The sequence below is a fragment of the Leopardus geoffroyi genome, chromosome C3 (genome assembly GCF_018350155.1).
Source record: "Leopardus geoffroyi isolate Oge1 chromosome C3, O.geoffroyi_Oge1_pat1.0, whole genome shotgun sequence".
NCBI classification, from domain to species: Eukaryota; Metazoa; Chordata; class Mammalia; order Carnivora; family Felidae; genus Leopardus; species Leopardus geoffroyi.
The window spans coordinates 71,237,415-71,260,798 of record NC_059338.1 but is presented as its reverse complement, the minus strand read 5'-3'; the positions used below and the strand labels follow the sequence as shown (position 1 = coordinate 71,260,798).

Sequence of the window (23,384 nt, the reverse complement as noted above, 5' to 3'; positions counted from 1 at the left end):
TGCAGCGCCTTTCTCTCCAGGAGGCCCCCCGTGACACCCTCTGGCCATGTCAACAAGAGACAGGCTCTCGAATGGTTGTCCAAAGGCTCCCTTTACCCCACACCTCCCCACTGCCTTCCCATGGTTTCACCCTGTCACAGCTGCTGATTCCTCACCCCAACTTCATCATCTCTTTCTAGAGAGAAAAGTGGTGCACGCACATGCCTGCCTCCTCTCACACTCGAACCCCAACCTTGAACTCTTATTTCTGTGTATAGGCCTTCAGCCCCACTGGTGTATCAGAGTCAATAGGGACACTTCTCTTTTCCCCAGATGCTGCTGTGGATGACATCTGACTGCTTCCAACATCCCTGTTGCTGTCAGGCTTCTATGACCAGCTTTGCTCACCAAGACCACCCAGCAGCTTGCTCCCTGTGTCCCAGCTTCCCCCCGCCCAGGACCCAGCAGTACTTTGAAAATGTTACTCACCCGCTCACTACTCCATATAATGAAGAAGGAGACCAGGGAGGACTGGCCCTTTGTCCCAACTGCACACCCTTTAATTAATGACTGAATTACCAAGCTCTTCAAGCAGTCTTTGAGTATGACCTAACTACAGTGTTCTTTTATTACTATTTCATTTTAGAGAGACAACGAGTGAGCACCATGGGGAGAGGGGGAGAGGGAAAGAGAGAGGGGAGATCTTTTTTTAATGTTTACTTTTGAGACACACAGAGAGAGAGAGAGAGACAGAGAGAGGGGAGAGGGGCAGAAAGGGAGAGAGAGACTCCCCAGCAGGCTCTGAGCTGTTAGCATAGAGCCCAATGCAGGGCTCGAACCCACAGACTGCGAGATCATGACCTGAGCTAAAACTAAGAGTCGGACACTTAACCAACTGAGCCACCCAGGTGCCCCGAGATTCTTAAGTAGGCTCCATGCTCAGCGTGGAGCCCAACATGGGGCTGAATCCCACGTCCCTGGGATCGTGACCTGAGGTAAAACCAAGAATCGGATGCTCAACCAATGGAGCTACCCACGCAGCCATTAGCTGCAGCGTTTTAAGAGACTATTCTAAATGTAAGTCTATGTTACCCTACATTTGTGATGGTTATTTCCCTTGTTTAACTGATTTCTACAATTAAAACATCCACCACTCAAAACTCTGAAATCAGAGACCTTTCGTTAAACACAAACATTTCTTTGTAAATTATAAAGCATATAGTTACAAAACGTGCTAGTTACCAACCCACGAGGGGACATATCTAATAGAAGGGCCACACCAAGAACATGTTCAGTCTGAGCTTTATTGAGCACAGCAATGGGAAACATGGCCACCAAAGAGGGACCCGAAATAGCCACGAACCACTGAATTGAAAACAAAACTTGATAGGAAATGAGTTAATCCACAAGCAGGACATATCTTAAAAGTGGAAAGGAAAGGGGTACCTGGAAGGCTCAGTGAGTGAAGCGTTTGACACTTGGTTTTGAGTCAGGTCATGATCTCAAGTTCATGGGTTCGAGCCCCACCTTGGGCTGTGTGCTGACAGCTCAGGATCCTGTTGGGGATTCTCTCTCTTCTCTCTCTCTCTCCCCATCTTTACCCCTCCCCCCTCAAGTTTTCTTTGTCTTTCTCAACATAACTAAACTTTAAAAAAAGGAAAAAATAAAATGGAAAACAGACCATTTAAAAAAAAAGAATATAAGAAACTAATGTATATACAACAACAGCAACAAAAAAGGGAAAAATTTTTAACTATTTTAACTATTACTGCAACACAGTTTAATACAGAATGTCTCAACATCCATCCAAAAGACACAAACATACTAAAAATTCACAAGTAAGAAAACAGGGAGATGTGCAGACCGGTATGAGGAGTGGGGGTTATGTTATTTTCACACAAAATGGGACGTGGGGGAACTAGGGAGATGATAAAAATTTTGGGTACCTTACCAGATACATATATAGCACGAGTGACGAAAGAAAGACAATTAATTGGAAAATACCTAGAATTTTGAAATAATGACATATGCTTTTATATCTCTACATAGCAACAAGGAGAACGGCCATTCAAACTCCACTCAGAGACATAAATAGCAGTCCAGTCTCAGGGTCAGCAGTAGCTCTCTCCAGCAGTTGCAGGTAGGTGAGGTTCTCGTGCGTGTTGGGGTCGAAGAAGCCCTTGGTGTCGTCGCTCGGGTCCGCCAGGACGCGGCTCATCTCCTCGTCGAAGTAGCCGCGCCGGTAGGCCACGTCCACGGGCAGGCGGTGGCTGTGCACCGGGTCGATGATGCCGCCCGTGGCGATCTGGGCCTCCAGCAGGCGGATGCCGTGCTCCCGCACGATGAGGTCCTTCTTCATGGCCTGGAAGAGGGAGATGCGCTCCCCGGTGTAGGGGTCGGTGTAGCCGGTGACGGCGCGCTCGGCCGACAGCAGCTTCTCCTGGATCTCGCCGCCCACCACGCCCGCCGCCACCGCCTCCTCCACGGACAGCCTCTGGTTGCGCACGGGGTCGATGACGAAGCCGGTGGCCGCCTGCGCCTCCAGCAGCACCAGGGCCGTGCCGGGCCGCAGGACGCCCTTCCACATGGCCTGGTAGATGCTCATCTTCTCCTGCCGCCCGGGCTCGTCCTTGGCGGGCACCAGCACGCCCGCGATGCAGCTCGTGCCCTGCAGGTAGCGTTTGACCGAGTCCATCTCTGTCACCTCCTGCAGGGTCTTGGTGCCCTGGGCCAGGTCCCGCAGGGTCTCGGGGCCCAGGATCCCGGACGTGTGCAGCTCGGACGCGGACACCTGGCGCCTCAGGCCCGGGAAGGACGCCTTGCTCAGCCGCTCCTCCGCCTCCTCGATGGCCTGGGTGAGGACGGCGATGAGGGCGGGCACGGCCAGGGCGCCGGCCGCGTGCTGGGCCAGGAGCTCGTCCCGGCGGGCCTGGCTCAGGTAGGAGGAGAAGAGGACGTCCCACACGGAGGGGCGCTGGCCCCGGAACTGCCCGGCGCGCACCTCCATGGTGGCGGCACGCAGGGCCCGCTCCTGGAGGCCACTGGCGGGCTCGGCGTCGGCCCCGGCCGGCGAGGGGCCCGCGTCGCCGTCGCCGCGCCCGGGGGGCCGGGGCTCCCGCTGGCCGCGGGCGGCGTCCCCCGACGCGCCCTCGGTCCCGCCGGCCGCCTCCGCCTCCTCGATGATGGTGGTCAGCCTGCGGGTCAGCGCGGGCAGGCCCAGCGTCCCCGAGCCGAAGCCGGCCAGCAGGTGCTCGCGCGTAACGCCGCTCACGTAGCTGGACGCCAGCACGTCCCACACGGGCACCGCCGGCCCGCGCAGGCGGCCCACCTTGACCTCCATGGTGGCGGCACGCAGGGCCCCCCGAGGGTCCGGGGGCGCCGGGCGTGGGCTCCCGTCCTCGGCACGGGCCAGCAGCGGGGTGAGGGCGGCCCCCACCTCCTGCGCGGTCAGCGTGCCCGCCCGGTACCTGCGCAGCAGGTCCTGCCTCAGGCCCTCGGGCACCTCCCGGTAGAAGAGGAGCTCCCAGACGGAGACGCTCTGGCCCCGGAGGGCGCCCGCGTCCGGGGTCACGCGGGCCTCACGCAGGGCGCCGCGCAGCTCCTCGCTCAGCTCGTGCACGGCGGAGCCCCGGCCGGCCAGCTGTAGCATGTAGAGCCCGGTGCCGGGGTCCTGCACGCAGCGGCGAAGCAGCTGCACGTAGGTGAGGTTCTCGTGCGTGTTGGGGTCGAAGAAGCCCTTGGTGTCGTCGCTCGGGTCCGCCAGGACGCGGCTCATCTCCTCGTCGAAGTAGCCGCGCCGGTAGGCCACGTCCACGGGCAGGCGGTGGCTGTGCACCGGGTCGATGATGCCGCCCGTGGCGATCTGGGCCTCCAGCAGGCGGATGCCGTGCTCCCGCACGATGAGGTCCTTCTTCATGGCCTGGAAGAGGGAGATGCGCTCCCCGGTGTAGGGGTCGGTGTAGCCGGTGACGGCGCGCTCGGCCGACAGCAGCTTCTCCTGGATCTCGCCGCCCACCACGCCCGCCGCCACCGCCTCCTCCACGGACAGCCTCTGGTTGCGCACGGGGTCGATGACGAAGCCGGTGGCCGCCTGCGCCTCCAGCAGCACCAGGGCCGTGCCGGGCCGCAGGACGCCCTTCCACATGGCCTGGTAGATGCTCATCTTCTCCTGCCGCCCGGGCTCGTCCTTGGCGGGCACCAGCACGCCCGCGATGCAGCTCGTGCCCTGCAGGTAGCGTTTGACCGAGTCCATCTCTGTCACCTCCTGCAGGGTCTTGGTGCCCTGGGCCAGGTCCCGCAGGGTCTCGGGGCCCAGGATCCCGGACGTGTGCAGCTCGGACGCGGACACCTGGCGCCTCAGGCCCGGGAAGGACGCCTTGCTCAGCCGCTCCTCCGCCTCCTCGATGGCCTGGGTGAGGACGGCGATGAGGGCGGGCACGGCCAGGGCGCCGGCCGCGTGCTGGGCCAGGAGCTCGTCCCGGCGGGCCTGGCTCAGGTAGGAGGAGAAGAGGACGTCCCACACGGAGGGGCGCTGGCCCTGGAACTGCCCGGCGCGCACCTCCATGGTGGCGGCACGCAGGGCCCGCTCCTGGAGGCCACTGGCGGGCTCGGCGTCGGCCCCGGCCGGCGAGGGGCCCGCGTCGCCGTCGCCGCGCCCGGGGGGCCGGGGCTCCCGCTGGCCGCGGGCGGCGTCCCCCGACGCGCCCTCGGTCCCGCCGGCCGCCTCCGCCTCCTCGATGATGGTGGTCAGCCTGCGGGTCAGCGCGGGCAGGCCCAGCGTCCCCGAGCCGAAGCCGGCCAGCAGGTGCTCGCGCGTAACGCCGCTCACGTAGCTGGACGCCAGCACGTCCCACACGGGCACCGCCGGCCCGCGCAGGCGGCCCACCTTGACCTCCATGGTGGCGGCACGCAGGGCCCCCCGAGGGTCCGGGGGCGCCGGGCGTGGGCTCCCGTCCTCGGCACGGGCCAGCAGCGGGGTGAGGGCGGCCCCCACCTCCTGCGCGGTCAGCGTGCCCGCCCGGTACCTGCGCAGCAGGTCCTGCCTCAGGCCCTCGGGCACCTCCCGGTAGAAGAGGAGCTCCCAGACGGAGACGCTCTGGCCCCGGAGGGCGCCCGCGTCCGGGGTCACGCGGGCCTCACGCAGGGCGCCGCGCAGCTCCTCGCTCAGCTCGTGCACGGCGGAGCCCCGGCCGGCCAGCTGTAGCATGTAGAGCCCGGTGCCGGGGTCCTGCACGCAGCGGCGAAGCAGCTGCACGTAGGTGAGGTTCTCGTGCGTGTTGGGGTCGAAGAAGCCCTTGGTGTCGTCGCTCGGGTCCGCCAGGACGCGGCTCATCTCCTCGTCGAAGTAGCCGCGCCGGTAGGCCACGTCCACGGGCAGGCGGTGGCTGTGCACCGGGTCGATGATGCCGCCCGTGGCGATCTGGGCCTCCAGCAGGCGGATGCCGTGCTCCCGCACGATGAGGTCCTTCTTCATGGCCTGGAAGAGGGAGATGCGCTCCCCGGTGTAGGGGTCGGTGTAGCCGGTGACGGCGCGCTCGGCCGACAGCAGCTTCTCCTGGATCTCGCCGCCCACCACGCCCGCCGCCACCGCCTCCTCCACGGACAGCCTCTGGTTGCGCACGGGGTCGATGACGAAGCCGGTGGCCGCCTGCGCCTCCAGCAGCACCAGGGCCGTGCCGGGCCGCAGGACGCCCTTCCACATGGCCTGGTAGATGCTCATCTTCTCCTGCCGCCCGGGCTCGTCCTTGGCGGGCACCAGCACGCCCGCGATGCAGCTCGTGCCCTGCAGGTAGCGTTTGACCGAGTCCATCTCTGTCACCTCCTGCAGGGTCTTGGTGCCCTGGGCCAGGTCCCGCAGGGTCTCGGGGCCCAGGATCCCGGACGTGTGCAGCTCGGACGCGGACACCTGGCGCCTCAGGCCCGGGAAGGACGCCTTGCTCAGCCGCTCCTCCGCCTCCTCGATGGCCTGGGTGAGGACGGCGATGAGGGCGGGCACGGCCAGGGCGCCGGCCGCGTGCTGGGCCAGGAGCTCGTCCCGGCGGGCCTGGCTCAGGTAGGAGGAGAAGAGGACGTCCCACACGGAGGGGCGCTGGCCCCGGAACTGCCCGGCGCGCACCTCCATGGTGGCGGCACGCAGGGCCCGCTCCTGGAGGCCACTGGCGGGCTCGGCGTCGGCCCCGGCCGGCGAGGGGCCCGCGTCGCCGTCGCCGCGCCCGGGGGGCCGGGGCTCCCGCTGGCCGCGGGCGGCGTCCCCCGACGCGCCCTCGGTCCCGCCGGCCGCCTCCGCCTCCTCGATGATGGTGGTCAGCCTGCGGGTCAGCGCGGGCAGGCCCAGCGTCCCCGAGCCGAAGCCGGCCAGCAGGTGCTCGCGCGTAACGCCGCTCACGTAGCTGGACGCCAGCACGTCCCACACGGGCACCGCCGGCCCGCGCAGGCGGCCCACCTTGACCTCCATGGTGGCGGCACGCAGGGCCCCCCGAGGGTCCGGGGGCGCCGGGCGTGGGCTCCCGTCCTCGGCACGGGCCAGCAGCGGGGTGAGGGCGGCCCCCACCTCCTGCGCGGTCAGCGTGCCCGCCCGGTACCTGCGCAGCAGGTCCTGCCTCAGGCCCTCGGGCACCTCCCGGTAGAAGAGGAGCTCCCAGACGGAGACGCTCTGGCCCCGGAGGGCGCCCGCGTCCGGGGTCACGCGGGCCTCACGCAGGGCGCCGCGCAGCTCCTCGCTCAGCTCGTGCACGGCGGAGCCCCGGCCGGCCAGCTGTAGCATGTAGAGCCCGGTGCCGGGGTCCTGCACGCAGCGGCGAAGCAGCTGCACGTAGGTGAGGTTCTCGTGCGTGTTGGGGTCGAAGAAGCCCTTGGTGTCGTCGCTCGGGTCCGCCAGGACGCGGCTCATCTCCTCGTCGAAGTAGCCGCGCCGGTAGGCCACGTCCACGGGCAGGCGGTGGCTGTGCACCGGGTCGATGATGCCGCCCGTGGCGATCTGGGCCTCCAGCAGGCGGATGCCGTGCTCCCGCACGATGAGGTCCTTCTTCATGGCCTGGAAGAGGGAGATGCGCTCCCCGGTGTAGGGGTCGGTGTAGCCGGTGACGGCGCGCTCGGCCGACAGCAGCTTCTCCTGGATCTCGCCGCCCACCACGCCCGCCGCCACCGCCTCCTCCACGGACAGCCTCTGGTTGCGCACGGGGTCGATGACGAAGCCGGTGGCCGCCTGCGCCTCCAGCAGCACCAGGGCCGTGCCGGGCCGCAGGACGCCCTTCCACATGGCCTGGTAGATGCTCATCTTCTCCTGCCGCCCGGGCTCGTCCTTGGCGGGCACCAGCACGCCCGCGATGCAGCTCGTGCCCTGCAGGTAGCGTTTGACCGAGTCCATCTCTGTCACCTCCTGCAGGGTCTTGGTGCCCTGGGCCAGGTCCCGCAGGGTCTCGGGGCCCAGGATCCCGGACGTGTGCAGCTCGGACGCGGACACCTGGCGCCTCAGGCCCGGGAAGGACGCCTTGCTCAGCCGCTCCTCCGCCTCCTCGATGGCCTGGGTGAGGACGGCGATGAGGGCGGGCACGGCCAGGGCGCCGGCCGCGTGCTGGGCCAGGAGCTCGTCCCGGCGGGCCTGGCTCAGGTAGGAGGAGAAGAGGACGTCCCACACGGAGGGGCGCTGGCCCCGGAACTGCCCGGCGCGCACCTCCATGGTGGCGGCACGCAGGGCCCGCTCCTGGAGGCCACTGGCGGGCTCGGCGTCGGCCCCGGCCGGCGAGGGGCCCGCGTCGCCGTCGCCGCGCCCGGGGGGCCGGGGCTCCCGCTGGCCGCGGGCGGCGTCCCCCGACGCGCCCTCGGTCCCGCCGGCCGCCTCCGCCTCCTCGATGATGGTGGTCAGCCTGCGGGTCAGCGCGGGCAGGCCCAGCGTCCCCGAGCCGAAGCCGGCCAGCAGGTGCTCGCGCGTAACGCCGCTCACGTAGCTGGACGCCAGCACGTCCCACACGGGCACCGCCGGCCCGCGCAGGCGGCCCACCTTGACCTCCATGGTGGCGGCACGCAGGGCCCCCCGAGGGTCCGGGGGCGCCGGGCGTGGGCTCCCGTCCTCGGCACGGGCCAGCAGCGGGGTGAGGGCGGCCCCCACCTCCTGCGCGGTCAGCGTGCCCGCCCGGTACCTGCGCAGCAGGTCCTGCCTCAGGCCCTCGGGCACCTCCCGGTAGAAGAGGAGCTCCCAGACGGAGACGCTCTGGCCCCGGAGGGCGCCCGCGTCCGGGGTCACGCGGGCCTCACGCAGGGCGCCGCGCAGCTCCTCGCTCAGCTCGTGCACGGCGGAGCCCCGGCCGGCCAGCTGTAGCATGTAGAGCCCGGTGCCGGGGTCCTGCACGCAGCGGCGAAGCAGCTGCACGTAGGTGAGGTTCTCGTGCGTGTTGGGGTCGAAGAAGCCCTTGGTGTCGTCGCTCGGGTCCGCCAGGACGCGGCTCATCTCCTCGTCGAAGTAGCCGCGCCGGTAGGCCACGTCCACGGGCAGGCGGTGGCTGTGCACCGGGTCGATGATGCCGCCCGTGGCGATCTGGGCCTCCAGCAGGCGGATGCCGTGCTCCCGCACGATGAGGTCCTTCTTCATGGCCTGGAAGAGGGAGATGCGCTCCCCGGTGTAGGGGTCGGTGTAGCCGGTGACGGCGCGCTCGGCCGACAGCAGCTTCTCCTGGATCTCGCCGCCCACCACGCCCGCCGCCACCGCCTCCTCCACGGACAGCCTCTGGTTGCGCACGGGGTCGATGACGAAGCCGGTGGCCGCCTGCGCCTCCAGCAGCACCAGGGCCGTGCCGGGCCGCAGGACGCCCTTCCACATGGCCTGGTAGATGCTCATCTTCTCCTGCCGCCCGGGCTCGTCCTTGGCGGGCACCAGCACGCCCGCGATGCAGCTCGTGCCCTGCAGGTAGCGTTTGACCGAGTCCATCTCTGTCACCTCCTGCAGGGTCTTGGTGCCCTGGGCCAGGTCCCGCAGGGTCTCGGGGCCCAGGATCCCGGACGTGTGCAGCTCGGACGCGGACACCTGGCGCCTCAGGCCCGGGAAGGACGCCTTGCTCAGCCGCTCCTCCGCCTCCTCGATGGCCTGGGTGAGGACGGCGATGAGGGCGGGCACGGCCAGGGCGCCGGCCGCGTGCTGGGCCAGGAGCTCGTCCCGGCGGGCCTGGCTCAGGTAGGAGGAGAAGAGGACGTCCCACACGGAGGGGCGCTGGCCCCGGAACTGCCCGGCGCGCACCTCCATGGTGGCGGCACGCAGGGCCCGCTCCTGGAGGCCACTGGCGGGCTCGGCGTCGGCCCCGGCCGGCGAGGGGCCCGCGTCGCCGTCGCCGCGCCCGGGGGGCCGGGGCTCCCGCTGGCCGCGGGCGGCGTCCCCCGACGCGCCCTCGGTCCCGCCGGCCGCCTCCGCCTCCTCGATGATGGTGGTCAGCCTGCGGGTCAGCGCGGGCAGGCCCAGCGTCCCCGAGCCGAAGCCGGCCAGCAGGTGCTCGCGCGTAACGCCGCTCACGTAGCTGGACGCCAGCACGTCCCACACGGGCACCGCCGGCCCGCGCAGGCGGCCCACCTTGACCTCCATGGTGGCGGCACGCAGGGCCCCCCGAGGGTCCGGGGGCGCCGGGCGTGGGCTCCCGTCCTCGGCACGGGCCAGCAGCGGGGTGAGGGCGGCCCCCACCTCCTGCGCGGTCAGCGTGCCCGCCCGGTACCTGCGCAGCAGGTCCTGCCTCAGGCCCTCGGGCACCTCCCGGTAGAAGAGGAGCTCCCAGACGGAGACGCTCTGGCCCCGGAGGGCGCCCGCGTCCGGGGTCACGCGGGCCTCACGCAGGGCGCCGCGCAGCTCCTCGCTCAGCTCGTGCACGGCGGAGCCCCGGCCGGCCAGCTGTAGCATGTAGAGCCCGGTGCCGGGGTCCTGCACGCAGCGGCGAAGCAGCTGCACGTAGGTGAGGTTCTCGTGCGTGTTGGGGTCGAAGAAGCCCTTGGTGTCGTCGCTCGGGTCCGCCAGGACGCGGCTCATCTCCTCGTCGAAGTAGCCGCGCCGGTAGGCCACGTCCACGGGCAGGCGGTGGCTGTGCACCGGGTCGATGATGCCGCCCGTGGCGATCTGGGCCTCCAGCAGGCGGATGCCGTGCTCCCGCACGATGAGGTCCTTCTTCATGGCCTGGAAGAGGGAGATGCGCTCCCCGGTGTAGGGGTCGGTGTAGCCGGTGACGGCGCGCTCGGCCGACAGCAGCTTCTCCTGGATCTCGCCGCCCACCACGCCCGCCGCCACCGCCTCCTCCACGGACAGCCTCTGGTTGCGCACGGGGTCGATGACGAAGCCGGTGGCCGCCTGCGCCTCCAGCAGCACCAGGGCCGTGCCGGGCCGCAGGACGCCCTTCCACATGGCCTGGTAGATGCTCATCTTCTCCTGCCGCCCGGGCTCGTCCTTGGCGGGCACCAGCACGCCCGCGATGCAGCTTGTGCCCTGCAGGTAGCGTTTGACCTGTTCTTTTTCTCCGATGACATCTGAGGTGCTGGCCCCCTTGACCATGTCCTCTAGCATCTCCTGGGTGATGATTCCAGAGTCGAACAGTTCGGAAGCTGTGATTTGTTTTCTGATCCCTCGGAACCACAGTTGTTTGTTGCCTTTTTCCCTCTCATCGATTATTCCTAAGATGATGTTTACTACCTTCTGTAACGCTTGGGCCGTGCCTTTTTTGTATTCACCTATCAAGTCGAGCTTTCTCTCCTCCGTCACGTATTCTGAGTTCAGGATCTCCCACAGCGATGGCTTCTGGTCCTTGAACCTTCCCACCTGTACATCCACCTGCTCAGCCTCCAGGGCCCTCCTCGTTGGCTCATCGATGTAGGCAGGCTTCTGTTGGTCCTTGACCACCGGGAAGAGCGCCCAGCCTGTCCCTGCTTCCTTTTGGCTCCTTTCCTGTAGTTGTCGGTAGGTGACCCTCTCCTGAGTGTTTGGATCCACAAACCTTTTAGTCATGTGCTTCTGATCTGAAATGAGCGGGTAGGTGTCCTGGTGTAGACACCCCCGTCTGTAGGCCACATCCACAGGCAGGCGGTGGTGGTGCTGTGGGTCGATGATACCCCCTGTGGCCTCCTGTGCCTCAAGCAGTCTGAGCGCGTCCTCTCTTCTGACTAAGTTCTTTTTCATGGCCTGGAATAGCGGGACTTTGTCTCCCGTGACTGGGTCTGTGTAGCCTTGGGCGGCCTTCTGGGCGTCCAGAAGCCTTTCCTGCACGTCCTCACCCACCAGGCCCTCAGCCACGGCCTGTTGCACAGAGAGCCTCCTATGGCTGCAGGGATCCAGCATGAACCCAGTTGCTGCCTGGGCCTCCAGCAGCTGAGCCGCAAAGCCCATGGGGATGAGTCCTTTCCTGCTGGCGTCGTAGAGGCTCATCACCTCTTGGGTGGAGGGCATAGTCACCCCCGCGATGCAGCCACGACCTTCCAGATAGGTCTTCACATGTGCCAACTGGCTGAGATCCTGCTCACCCCGTGCCTCTCTGTGCAGTACATCCAGGGTCCTTTTATCGATGATTCCAGAGTTGAACAACTCCGCAGCTGTCACCTGTCCACCGATGCCTGGCACCTGGATCGCCTCGTACTGCTTTTCTGTTTCCTCCACGGTAGCCGTGATGAGCTCCAGCAGCCGCTCGAGGGGTAGATTCTGGGCTCTATACTCCTGGATGAGTTCCCGCTTCCTTTCCTCTGGGAAGTACTGGGAGGAAAGCAGGTCCCAGAAGGAGACTTTCTGATTGGCAAACCTCCCCACGTGCATTTCTGTAGTTCTGGACTGTAGGACTTGTTTTGTGGTTTCATCGATATAAACGTAGGTCTCTCCTTTCTTTACAATTTGTAACATGTACAGGCCCGTCTCGGGGTCTTCCACGCAGCGCTCCAGCAGCTGCAGGTAGGTGAGGTTCTCATGCGTGTTGGGGTCGAAGAAGCCCTTGGTGTCGTCGCTCGGGTCCGCCAGGATGCGGTTCATCTCCTCGTCGAAGTAGCCGCGCCGGTAGGCCACGTCCACGGGCAGGCGGTGGCTGTGCACCGGGTCGATGATGCCGCCCGTGGCGATCTGGGCCTCCAGCAGGCGGATGCCGTGCTCCCGCACGATGAGGTCCTTCTTCATGGCCTGGAAGAGGGAGATCTGTTCCCCGCTGTAGGGGTCCATGTAGCCGGTGACGGCGCGCTCGGCCGACAGCAGCTTCTGGTAGGTTTCCCTGCCAAACATCCCTGATGCGAACGCCTCCTCCACAGTCAGCCTCTGGTTGTGCACGGGGTCGATGAGGAAGCCGGTGGCCGCCTGCGCCTCCAGCAGCACCAGGGCCGTGCCCGGCCGCAGGATATGCCTCCTTAGGGCCTCGGAGATGCTCATCTTCTCCTTCGTGCCCTGGACGAGGACCCCGGCAATGAAATTGCTTCCCTCCAGGTACCGCTTCACACTGTCCGTCTCTATCACCTCCTGCACAGTCTTTCTCCCCTGATTCAGCTCGTCCAGTGTCTCCTTGTCAATGAGCTGGGACCTGAACAAGTCGTTGGCCGACACCTGCTTCCGGAGTCCTCTAAAGGTGGCCCGTGAGGGCTGTGTCTCTGCAGCCTCGACCAGGGTGGTGACTGCCGTAGCCACCTGCCGCATGGCTGTGGCCCTCCCAGACTGGCAGAGCGCCGCCAGCTCTCGCCGCTTGTGGACGCCGACGTACTCGGAGTGCAGCAGGTCCCACAGTGACACGCGGAGACCTTTGAACCTCCCGGTGCTGACAGGTACCTTCGTGGCCCTCAGGGCCAGCACCGTGTGCTCATCCACTTCGAGCACCGTGTCCTGGGCGAGTGGCAGAAGCCAGAGGCCGGTGTCCCTGTCGGAGACACAGCTCTCCTTGAGCTGCATGTACGTCACGTTGTCTCGCACGCTGGGGTCGAAGAAGAACTTGTTGTCCTCGTCTTTTGAGGTCAGCGCCCGGCTGACCTGCTCATCCAGGAGGCCAAACCTGCAGGCTGCCTCCTGGGGCAGGTGCACTCCGTGCACGGGGTCCACTGCGCCCCCCGTGGCCAGCTGCACCTGTAGGAGCCGGAGGCCCTCACTTTGGGGCACCAGCCCCTTCTCCACGGCCTGCCACAGTGAGAGGGAGCCTCCTGTGTAGGGGTCGGTGTACCCAGCCACGGCCCTCTCGGCCTGCTGGAGCTGCTCGCTCAGTGCCCCGCCCACCAGGCCCGCCTTCACTGCGCCTTCCACAGACAGTCTCTGGCTGGTCAGAGGGTCAATGAGGGAGCCACATGCCACTTGGGCCTCCAGCAGCCTTCGCCCCAGGCCCTCGGGTAGGAGGCCGTCCCTCATGGCCTGGCCGATGCTGGCCTTGGTCCCCGATGGCTGCAACAGCAGGCCTGCTATGCAGCCCGTCCCCCACAGACGGGCCTTCACGTTGGGCTCCTCAGCGACCTCCGCGGGTGACCGCGTGCCCCGAGCCAGGGCCGCCAGGGTCTCCGCGGTGATGATGCCGGCGTCACGCAGCCAGACGGCGGGAACCTCACCCCTGGGGCCGGGCACTGTGACGTGAGCCTGTGCCAGGAGTTCCGCCTCCCGCACCCGCTTGTGCACAGCTGCCTGCAGCTGCTGCAAGGTGATCCTCCCCAGCCGGAAGTCCTCCATGAAGCTGTTCCGCTGCTCCTCGGTGAAGTGGCTAGAGCCCAGCAGCTCCCAGAGGGACGTGCCGTCCTCAGTCCCCTGTGCCGCCTGTAGGGTCTCCTGCACCTGCTCGTCGGTGGGGACGGCCGGAGCGTGTTCGGGCAGGGGCAGGAAGTAAAGGCCAGAAGCCTCGTCCCTCAGACACTGCTCCAGCAGCCGGGCATAGCTGGTGTGTCCCCGGCCGTCCGGTGTGGGGAAGGTCTCGGATGAGCTGGACAAGGCCTCCTCCATCTCCTGGTCTATGTAGCCCCGCTGGGTGGCCACGGGCATGGGGAGGTGGTAGTGGCCTGTGGGGTCAATGACCCCCCCTGTGGCCAGCTGGGCATCCAGGAGGCGGGCGGCCTGCTCCTCAGGGATGAGGCCCTTCTTCATGGCCTGGAACAGGGACACCCACTTCCCAGAGAAGGGATCTCGGAAGCCAGTGACAGCGTCCTCAGCACATCTCAGCTGGCGATACAGCTCTGGCCCCACCAGCTTCCTGCGCACAGCCTCATCCACCGACAGGGTCTCCAGACTGTGGGGGTCCACGATGGCTCCAGTGGCCGCCTGGGCCTCCAGCAGGGCGAGGGCCACCCCTGGCCCCAGGACCTTCTGCCTCATGGCCTCGTACAGGCTGAGCCGCTGGCTGGCGGGTCCCAGCAGCACGCCGCCGAGGGCACCGGAGCCGCGTAGGTACCTCCGGACGCAGTCCATGTGGAGGAGGGCTTCGGGGCTGACCGCCCCCTCCAGCACCCGGTCCAGGAGCTCCTGGTCGATGATACGGGCCTCCAGGAGCTGGTAGGCCATGACCGGGCCCCGCAGCCCGGGCAGCGTGATGTCCGCCCACCTTCCCATCTCCCTCTCCAGCCACTGTGCCACCTGCTCCAGGGAGATGCTGTGCTGCTGGTACCTCCGCAGGAGCTGCCTCCTCTGGTCCTCGCTGAAGCATTCTGAGTTGACCAGCTCCCAAGCGGAAACTCTCTGCCCCTGGAAACGCCCGAACTTCCCCGACAGCAGCAGGCTCTGGAAGGCCTGCCGGGTAGTGCCGTCCACGAGCGGGGGCTGGGTGCCGTTCAGGGGCAGCAGGCGCAGGCCCGTCTCGGGGTCCTCCACGCAGCGCTCCAGCAGCTGCAGGTAGGTGAGGTTCTCGTGCGTGTTGGGGTCGAAGAAGCCCTTGGTGTCGTCGCTCGGGTCCGCCAGGACGCGGTTCATCTCCTCGTCGAAGTAGCCGCGCCGGTAGGCCACGTCCACGGGCAGGCGGTGGCTGTGCACCGGGTCGATGATGCCGCCCGTGGCGATCTGGGCCTCCAGCAGGCGGATGCCGTGCTCCCGCACGATGAGGTCCTTCTTCATGGCCTGGAAGAGGGAGATCTGCTCCCCGGTGTAGGGATCCTTGTAGCCGGTGACAGCGCGCTCGGCCGACAGCAGCTTTGCAAACACGTCAGGCCCTACGAGGCCAGCCCTCAGTGCCTCCTCCACAGAATATCTCTTGTTTTCCTTCGGGTCGAGAATGAAGCCCGTGGCCGCCTGTGCCTCCAGGAGGATGAGGGCCGTGCCGTGCCTGAGGAGCCCCCTCCCGCGAGCGTCGTAGACAGCGAGCCGCTCCTGGGAGCCCGGCAGCAGCAGGCCTGCGATGCCGCCGGTGCCCTGCAGGAACCTGTGCACCGAGCTCAGCCTGCCCACCTCCTGGGCTGTGGTCTGCCCTCGCTCCAGCCGCTCGTACGTATCCTGGTCGATGATCTCTGCTCTCAGCAGCTCTCCTGGGGCCACGGGCACCCTCAGGCCGGCAAAGCTGGTCCTGGCCGTGGCTGCAGCCTGCTCAAGGGTGGCCCTCAGCACAGCTGCCAGTTCCTCCCCTGAGATGGCGCCTTCCTTGTGGCGCTGGGCCAGTGCCGCCCGCTGCTGCGCAGGGATGGGCTCAGAGAAGAGCAGGTCCCAGAGTGATGCGGGCCGGCCCTGGAACTCGCCCACGGCGACGGTGGTCATGGCCTCACTCAAGGCCTCCCGGGTGCTGTGGTCAATGAACGGGAGTCCTCGTGCCTCCTCTCCCAGGGGGCCCCCTGAGAGGGGGAGGAAGGCCAGTCCTGTTTCTGGGTCGGTGACGCAGCGGGCCAGTAGCTGCCCATAGCCCACGCTCTCCTGTGTGTTGGGGTCCCAGAAGCCGGTGGCCCGGGACAGACACTGCTGAGTCTCTTGGTCCAGGCATCTGAAGCGCAGGGCGGCCTCCGGGGGCAGCCGGAGCCTGCGGGCCGGACATACCAGCCCACCTGTGGCCAGCTGGGCATCTAGGAGTCGCAGAGCCAGAGGCCTGTCCACCAGCTCCTTCTTCATGGCCTGGAAGAGGGGCACTCGGGCGCCGCTGAAGGGGTCATGGTACCCCGTCACCGCCTCTTCCGCCGCCAGGAGCTGCCTGTGGAGCTCTGGGCCGACCAGGCCCGACCTGACCGCCTCGTCCACCCGGAGCCGCCGGCCGGTGGCCGGGTCCACCAGTGTGCCGGTGGCGGCCTGAGCCTCCAGGAGCGGGAGCGCGGTGCCCATGGGGAGCAGGTGCTCGCTGACGGCCCGGAAGAAGCTCTTCTTGTGGCCCGCGGGCAGCAGGACAGCCCCCGCGACGCTGCCGGTGCCCTGCAGGTAGTGCCTCACGTCAGCCCGCGCGCTCACCTCTCGGGCCGCCAGCCTGCCTTCCCGAAGGCCCCGGGCAGCCTCGTCATCCAGGACCCCCACCTCTAGCAGCTCGGCTAAGCTCACTGCCCCACTCAGGGTGGGGAAGGTGGTCTTGAGGGGCAGCAGCGCCAACCCTGTGCCAGGGGCTCTCACACACCGGCCCAGCAGCTCGCGGTACGACAGCCGCTCCAGGGTGTTGGGGTCCAGGAAGCCAGGGGCACTGGGGCTGGGCTTGCGCTCAGACAGGCCATGCCATGTGTCCTGGTCCAGGAGACCCTGCTGACAGGCCGGCTCTGGGGCCACCCGTGTACCCCGAATGGGATCCACCAAGCCCCCCGTGGCCAGCTGGGCCTCCAGCCAGCCCCACCCCAGCGCTCCGTCTACCACCTCCTTCCTGATGGCCTGGAAAAGTGCCAGCTTCCCGCCACCGTAGGGGTCAGGGTACCCAGTGACTGCGCGCTCGGCCACCAGCAGCTTCTCCTTTAGCTCCAGGCCCACCAGGCCCTGCTGCAGGGCCTCGGACACAGGGAGGAACCGGCCTTGGGTGGGGTCCACGAGGCCCCCAGTGGCCGCCTGGGCCTCCAGCAGAGCCATCCCAACCTCAACGGGCAGGAGGCCTTGCTTCATGGCAGCGTAGAGACTCTGTGCCTGGCCGGAGGCCTCCACATACACCCCAGCGATGCTCTTAGGCTGGGCAGACAGAGGCCCAGAAGGGGTGCTGGTTCCCGGCATGGCCTTCATGGTCTTGGGGACAATGGCCGGGTCATTGCTGTTGGTGACCAGGACATCAAAAGGAGGAGAGGCGTGGCCATTCATCACGCTCAGCCTGTTGTGTAGAACTCACTCACCCAAGGTCCACTGCGTCTGCTCCCTGTAGGGGGTAGAAAAGGCTCTGTTAGGGGCCCTGGAATGGCCCAGGTGGATGGGAGAGAGAGAGTCAAGAGGTCAATCCCAGACCCCGAATCAGCCTCCAGACATGGCTTGCCCTCCTGGGGGATGGGGGTCAGCATCCAAGTAAGGTCTTTTGCCTTGCCCCATGAGGTCCCAGGAGGGACCATGGGGGACCTGCGGCCAGCCAGGGCGGCCTCCAGGACGCGTGGGCTCTGTTTTCCTGCAGGCCATCCTCTGCTCTCCATCCCAGCCCAATCCCCTCAGCCCCTGCCCTCAGGGTCCCGTGGTGGGGGCTGGGCCACCTGGGCCAGAGCCCCTCCCCCCATCTCTCACCCAAACCTCCCGTCTGCTCCCCAGGGCTCCTCCTCCATCCTTGGGTTCAGGGACATCGGCACCCTTCCCTCTTCCAGTCACCGCCTCCAAACCCCCGCCCTGCCCCAGACCCTCTGCTCTGGCTTCTGTTCCTTCCCAGATCTCCACTGGGCTCCAGCCAGAAGCCCCCACGGTGTCCTGCCCCAGCCTGGCTCTGTCTGTGTCCTCCTCTGCCCACTCCAATCCTTGTGCTCTCTGGGCTACGGCCTCTTTGTGCCCACACTTGACTCAGGGGCCTGAGGGAACACAGACTCCGTGTTTGCGTGCCAGTCCCGTGGGAGCCATGGGTATGGCCACGTCTCTGGTCAGCTGGCTCCAAGCCCCAGAGAGGCTCCAAGGCTGTCCCCTCTCAGCAGACGGCTGTGTGCCCCAATTCTCTGAGCAGCGGTGACAAGGGCTTCACACCTGCACACCAACTCCTCCACCCAGGCCTGTCCCCTTCCTGTGGGATTAAATTGTGTCCCCCTGAGAGATATATCCAAGTCCTGACCGCCAGTACCTATGACTGTAGCCTTATTTGGAAATAGTCTTTGCAGATGTAATTCAGTTGAGGTCACAGAGGAATGGCCCTAATCCAAAATGACTTGAGTCTCTATAGGAAGACACAGGAGAGAGCCCATGGGGCACCATCTGGAGCGGCTACAAGCCCAGACACATCGAGGACCACCAAGCCCAGAAGCATTGACCTCAGATTTTGGCCCCTTGAACTGAGAAGGAGTTTCTGTTGTTTGAAGCCATCCAGGTTGTGGTAATTGTTGTGACAGCTTAAGGAGCCATAGCCTCCCTCCCGCCTCCGCCCTTCCAGCCGGCCCACACCCGGTTTCTGCAGAACCACACCCGGGCCCCCCTTCCCCCTCCCCCTGGGCGCAAGCCCACACTTTGCTCCCGCTGGCACCGGCTGTCTGCTCAAGAGCCCGAACACGTCTGTCCTGGCCTCCCAGCCAGCCCCCGGCCTGCACCCCAAGTCTGCTCCCGTGCCCGCTCAGGCAACAGGCTCGCCCCCGCCCCGAAGCTCTCACTAAGATGAACTCGGACTGTGGTTGCCAAACCCAACAAATGCATTTTGGATCTCACTGCCTCTGGGTCGTGGGTGTGGGGCCTTCTCGCTGGTGACGGGGCTCCGCTCTGCCCCCACTTGCCCATTACATCAGGGAACCCCTCACACCATGTCTCAGGCCCAGCCCGTCCCGGAGTCCAGGAACCACGTGCCCCGGTCTCACGAGGTGCCTCAAACTCCACTGCACCCCCACGACTGCTGGTGTTCTGTAAAGGGTTCCCCCACACCCACTCTGTGCAGCCTGAGCCCTGAATTGCTCAGCCCCCACTCGCCCCCACTGGCCCCACATGGGCTCGCTGTTTCACGCCAGCCCCTCTCCTGTCCTACAGCCTCCGTGGCTTGCTAGTTACCTACTGTGGCGCTCAAGGCCACCTTCGTTGCTCCTGCCCTCTCCACCGACCTCCGGCCCAGGAGCAGGGTGGGATCAGCAAGTGGCCATGAGGCATCCATGGGAGGCCTCAGCGCCAGGGCGGTGCAGGGGGCAGCATGGCCCAGGGGGTGTCGAGCGCCCCCCAGTGACAGTAAGAAGCTGGGGCTCCGACAACACACACATCTGGAAGGGTGGACGCTTGGGGGCATGACCCAGACCCCATCTGGGGTTTCAGGAGGGCTGTTGGCAGACGGCCCCCACTTCGGCCCCCTCGGGAATTGCCTTGCCCATCCTGGGGTTGCACTGGCTCAGGCCCTTGACTTGACATGGGGCCCGCATGTAAGCCCAGCCCCTGGGAGTGGGTGAAATCCTGCCTCACCCCTTCCCTACACAGACGAGGGGCCCTTCCCACCCCCTGCAGCTCGCGTGCTGCTCAGCTCAGACTGGTGGTGCCAGGACCAGGCAGACACTGGGCGAGGCTCTGGAGGGGCACACCGCCACCCGGCTGGCCGTGTGAGCAGGGATCGGGGAAGTGCCTCCATCTGCCAGCGTTCTGAGTAAACGGAGTGTGGGATCAGGCATCTGGGATGGGGGTTAGTGCAGAGCACACGGTGGGGGTGGGGGGCATTGCTAAACAACGAGACTTTGGACGAACACAAAAGGCTGTGAGTGACCAGCTGGATGACAAAAAGTCTTTGTGGACACCTGAGGCTTTGTAGTGACCAGTCAAGAGGCTCTGATCTCTGCAGCGCAGGGCAGGCTGAGGGCTCCATCGTGAAAGGGCCACTGCAGGCAAGCTCCAGCACCAGCTCACCGGTGGTCCCGTGCCCGGGGCAGGGGGAGGGGCGGTGACCATTCTAGAATGTGATGTGTCTGTCCCTGCAGCTGGACCATATGGGTCCAGGAACCAAGCGATGGGAGCAGACGTGGCCCCCACCATGCCTCCGATGACCCCACCACCCATCCCTGCAGCTCTGGGGTCAGTCCCACAGGATGAGTACTTCTGCCACGGACACAGCCGCAGTCCCACTGAGCTGAAGGCCACGGCTGCTCCCAGGGCACCCCGGCTCCTTGTGTCCAGGACCAAGGGGCCGGGAGTGACCCGACCACCAGGAGAAGGCAGGGTCTGGGTGGGGTGGAGGCAGGGGTGTGGCCATTCCTGTAGCTAATGGACACATATAGCCACAAGGGACCTCAGGGGCAAGGGTTTGCACACCCCAGGTGAGCACCAGGCCCGGCCGACGTGCGGTAGGGGTGAGGCGAGGGGAAGGAGAAGCGGAGCCTCAGAGACAAGGCCCATGCCGCAGCTCTGGCTGGGGGCCCACCTGTTCACTGTCCCCTGTGCGTCTCCCCAGGAAGAGAAGCCCACGGGTGCCCTGTGAGCAGGGTTCCAGGGCCTGGTGTGATGGCGGTGAGTGCTCGGCTGCCTCGACCTCCTTCCAGCTGCAAGTGGGGCTGCACCAGAGGCTGGCTCTCTCCTGTTTTGTGTCCTGCACTCAACAGGGGCCACCCTGAGTCCACTCCTCAATATGCTTGCCATCAGACCCTGCTTCTGGGGCCCGGCCTGGACACATGCCTGGCTGCCGGCTGGGATACTCCCTTCGCACAGGGTGCCCTGTGCCAGGACTGCCTTCAGCGGGTCTGTGAGCCCGGGACAGGCCTGCCCGTCTCGGCAGGAACGCCAGGTGACACGGCTCCTGGGGCAGTTAGATAGCTAGAAGAGCGTGACTTTCCCTTGGCAATGGACAAAGGTGGGGAGAGGAGAGGGACCTCATTACCCAGCAAAGAGAAGGAGGGACATTCGGGGCCACGGTGGGTGGCCCTTGGCCTGGACATAGACAGCCGGCCCAGAGCCCTGATGGGGCTGTGCTGGGTGGGGAAGGGCAGCACCCAGACAGGAAAACCAGAGCAGTCACCAGCTTGGGGAGCAGGAGGTTTCAGTTCCCCACACAAAGGGGATTCATGGGGAAGGGTGCCTGGGGGGCTCCGTCGGTTAAGCGTCCAACTTCAGCTCATGATCAGGTCATGATCTCAAGATTCCTGGGTTTGAGCCCCACGTCGGGCTCTGTGCTGACAGCTGGAGCCTGGAGCCTGCTTCAGATTCTGTGTCTCCTTCTTTCTGACCCTCCCCTGCTCTCTCTCGTGCTCTCTCTCTCTCTCTCTCTCTCAAAAATAAACATTAAAAAATTAAAAAAATAAACAAAGGGGATTCATGGTGGGAGGGGGGACCCAGGAGCCTAACGGAGTACTCGAGCAGGAAGTGGGGGCCTAAGGCCAGGACAGGCCCCGTGCCCTTGGCAGTTGGGCCACGCCCCCTATTTGGTTGGCAGTGACCTTGGGCCAGGTAGGAGCCTCTTTGGACTCTGCCCAGGTGAGACAGGAGCAGGGTTGTGGAGTGGAGACCTTGGGAAGGCAGCTGGACAGAGGGGTCTGGAGCTCGGGAGAGAAGACCATGGTATGTGACTGGTGTCCAGGGCCCAGGGAGTGGAGGAGGGGGCGGCTTCAAGGGCAGGACACCCTGGCCAGCCCAATGTCCCACAGAGGTGGCCAGCAGCAGAAGGTGGGCATGGTGTGTGACCGGAGGGGTAAGGGCCTTGGGGCTGAGCAGATTTTCCAGGAAGGAAAAGGGAATCTGAGAGGGAAGAGGGCTCTTCCTGAGGCTTCCCTGGGGGGAGGGGAAGGTGGGGGGACAGCCCAGGGTGACAAGGGGAGGGAGGACAATCCTGAGGAGGGTGGGTCTGCATTCCTTGGCTGTGGGCCACCTTCTGCCTCTGCCCTGAAGGACATCCCCCCTCTCCAGCCCGGGGCCCGGAGGAGGGCAGAGGGCTGGCTGTCCACCTGAGCCAGATAAGGACAGAACTAGGTTGCAGGCTGCCTCAGGCCCACACAACGAGGCGGCAATCTTGGCTCTGCCCCATCCGGCAGCTGCGGAAGGATCCCACTCACCTCCTCGGGGCAGAGGCCAGCGACAGGAGGAGCTTGGTAAGACAGGTGGGTACAGGGAAGGCAGCCCTCCTGAGCCCCGTCCTGGCAAGGGTCTTGAGATGACCCCATGCGGTGTCCCTGTCGCCGCCCCACCGGAGACAGCAGGTGGCTCCCGGATTGGTCAGCGCCCCAGCCAGGAGCAGCACCGCCCTCTCAATCTGTCAGCCTGATTACCTCCGCCCAGGGCGCCTCCACCCTCCGCCGAAGGGGGGCGGCAGGCGGAACCTGACCTGCACACCCGCCCGGGGCCACCCCAGCCCTGCCCCCTGCCGGGAAACCGCTGGAGCCGGGAGGAACCCCCACCCCCACCCCGCCACCGCCCACCCCCGCCTCCCCGGGCCGCATCTCCCACGTCCCTGCCGGTAACCTCGACCCTCGCCCACCAGGGAGGGCGGCCGGCCCGGGGCTCAGACTGCCCGGTCCGGGCGAGCCAGAGCGCGGAGCTCCCGGCCGCTCCCGGCTCCATCGGCGCCTTGCCCCCCACGCCCGCCCCAGCCTCCCGGACCCGAGCTCAGCGCCCGTCGAAGGAGCTTCGGTCTCTGCTCCCTGGCCTGCCCGGGTCTGGCCCAGGCCTGGGTGTCCCACCTGCCCGCGCGGCGCCCCAGCGCTCCGAACGCAGTCTCTCGGCTCGCGGCTGGGCCCGCGCCACCCGAATTTAAACCGGCCGCGGCCCCGCCCTCATCTGGGGGCGGCGGCCCGGGGTGGGGGGCGCGCCCCGAATCCGGGTGGGGCGGGCGGGTACCCAGAACCCGGCGGGGGCCGGGGCGGCGCACCGGGCGCGCCCCTCGGTAGGCTGGCCACCCGTGAGCACCCCTGGTGAGGAATGACCCCGAATTGCAGGGGGGCGGCTGCCCTCTCCCTCCTGCCCCTTTGACCCCTCCCCCAGAGTCCCGGCGAGGGAGCGGAGGTGGGCACAGGGTGCTGGGGGAGGGGTTCATCCCCCGCCCCTCTCAGCGGGTTCAGTGGACTTTGTAAAGGAAATGCACACCTGACCGGCGGTTTCACTTTCCAAAACGCGACTGTATTGCGGGAGAGCCGGTCGGGAGGGGTTCGCACAGCTCCTCTGCTCACATGTGTGTGGGGGTGTGGGGCGGGGTGCGCACTGCTGGCCACCTGCTGGGTCTGCTCAGTCAGGGGGGTTGGGGGTCAGCTCCCCACACTGCTGCTTAGGTCCTGGGTGGGCTGAGCCAGGGTTCTGCAGGGGCTCCCCTCCGTGTGCCCCTGGGAAGAACTGGGGTTTCTGTGTCCCCAGCAGGTTCCCCTGTCTGGAAGAGATGGCCAGACTTCACCCCACCCTGCCTGAGGAGCCTCCCCCTGGGCTCAGAGGAGGTCCCGGGTGCATCCCAGAGCTCCTGGCCCTCCTCTCAGACGCCCACCCTGGCACCGTGAGGCAGTGGCTGCTAGAGGTGTTGGGGATA

The 23,384-nt window shown here is 66.1% G+C and overlaps 1 protein-coding gene across 2 annotated transcripts; it reads right to left on the bottom strand.

Moving 5' to 3' along the window:
• Window positions 1–1,721: 1,721 nt before the first annotated feature.
• On the bottom strand, window positions 1,722–22,648 carry EPPK1 (epiplakin 1). 2 transcript variants are annotated; one of them, XM_045455427.1, is made up of 3 exons: window positions 22,552–22,645; window positions 18,054–18,146; window positions 1,722–17,162 (listed from the first exon to the last, which is right to left on the bottom strand). In XM_045455427.1, exon 3 carries the CDS (start codon window positions 17,105–17,107, stop codon window positions 2,048–2,050), a length of 15,060 nt encoding a protein of 5,019 aa, XP_045311383.1. In that variant the 5' UTR covers window positions 17,108–17,162; window positions 18,054–18,146; window positions 22,552–22,645; the 3' UTR covers window positions 1,722–2,047. The 2 variants fall into 2 exon arrangements, with proteins under 2 accessions (XP_045311383.1, XP_045311384.1); XM_045455428.1 differs by lacking the exon at window positions 18,054–18,146 and having other exon boundaries at window positions 22,552–22,648.
• Between the last annotated feature and the right edge of the window lie 736 nt (window positions 22,649–23,384).

Bases quoted from the DNA above. Each gene is read 5' to 3' on its own strand.
- EPPK1 (XM_045455428.1), bottom strand. From the start codon at position 17,107: ATGAATGGCCACGCCTCTCCTCCTTTTGATGTCCTGGTCACCAACAGC.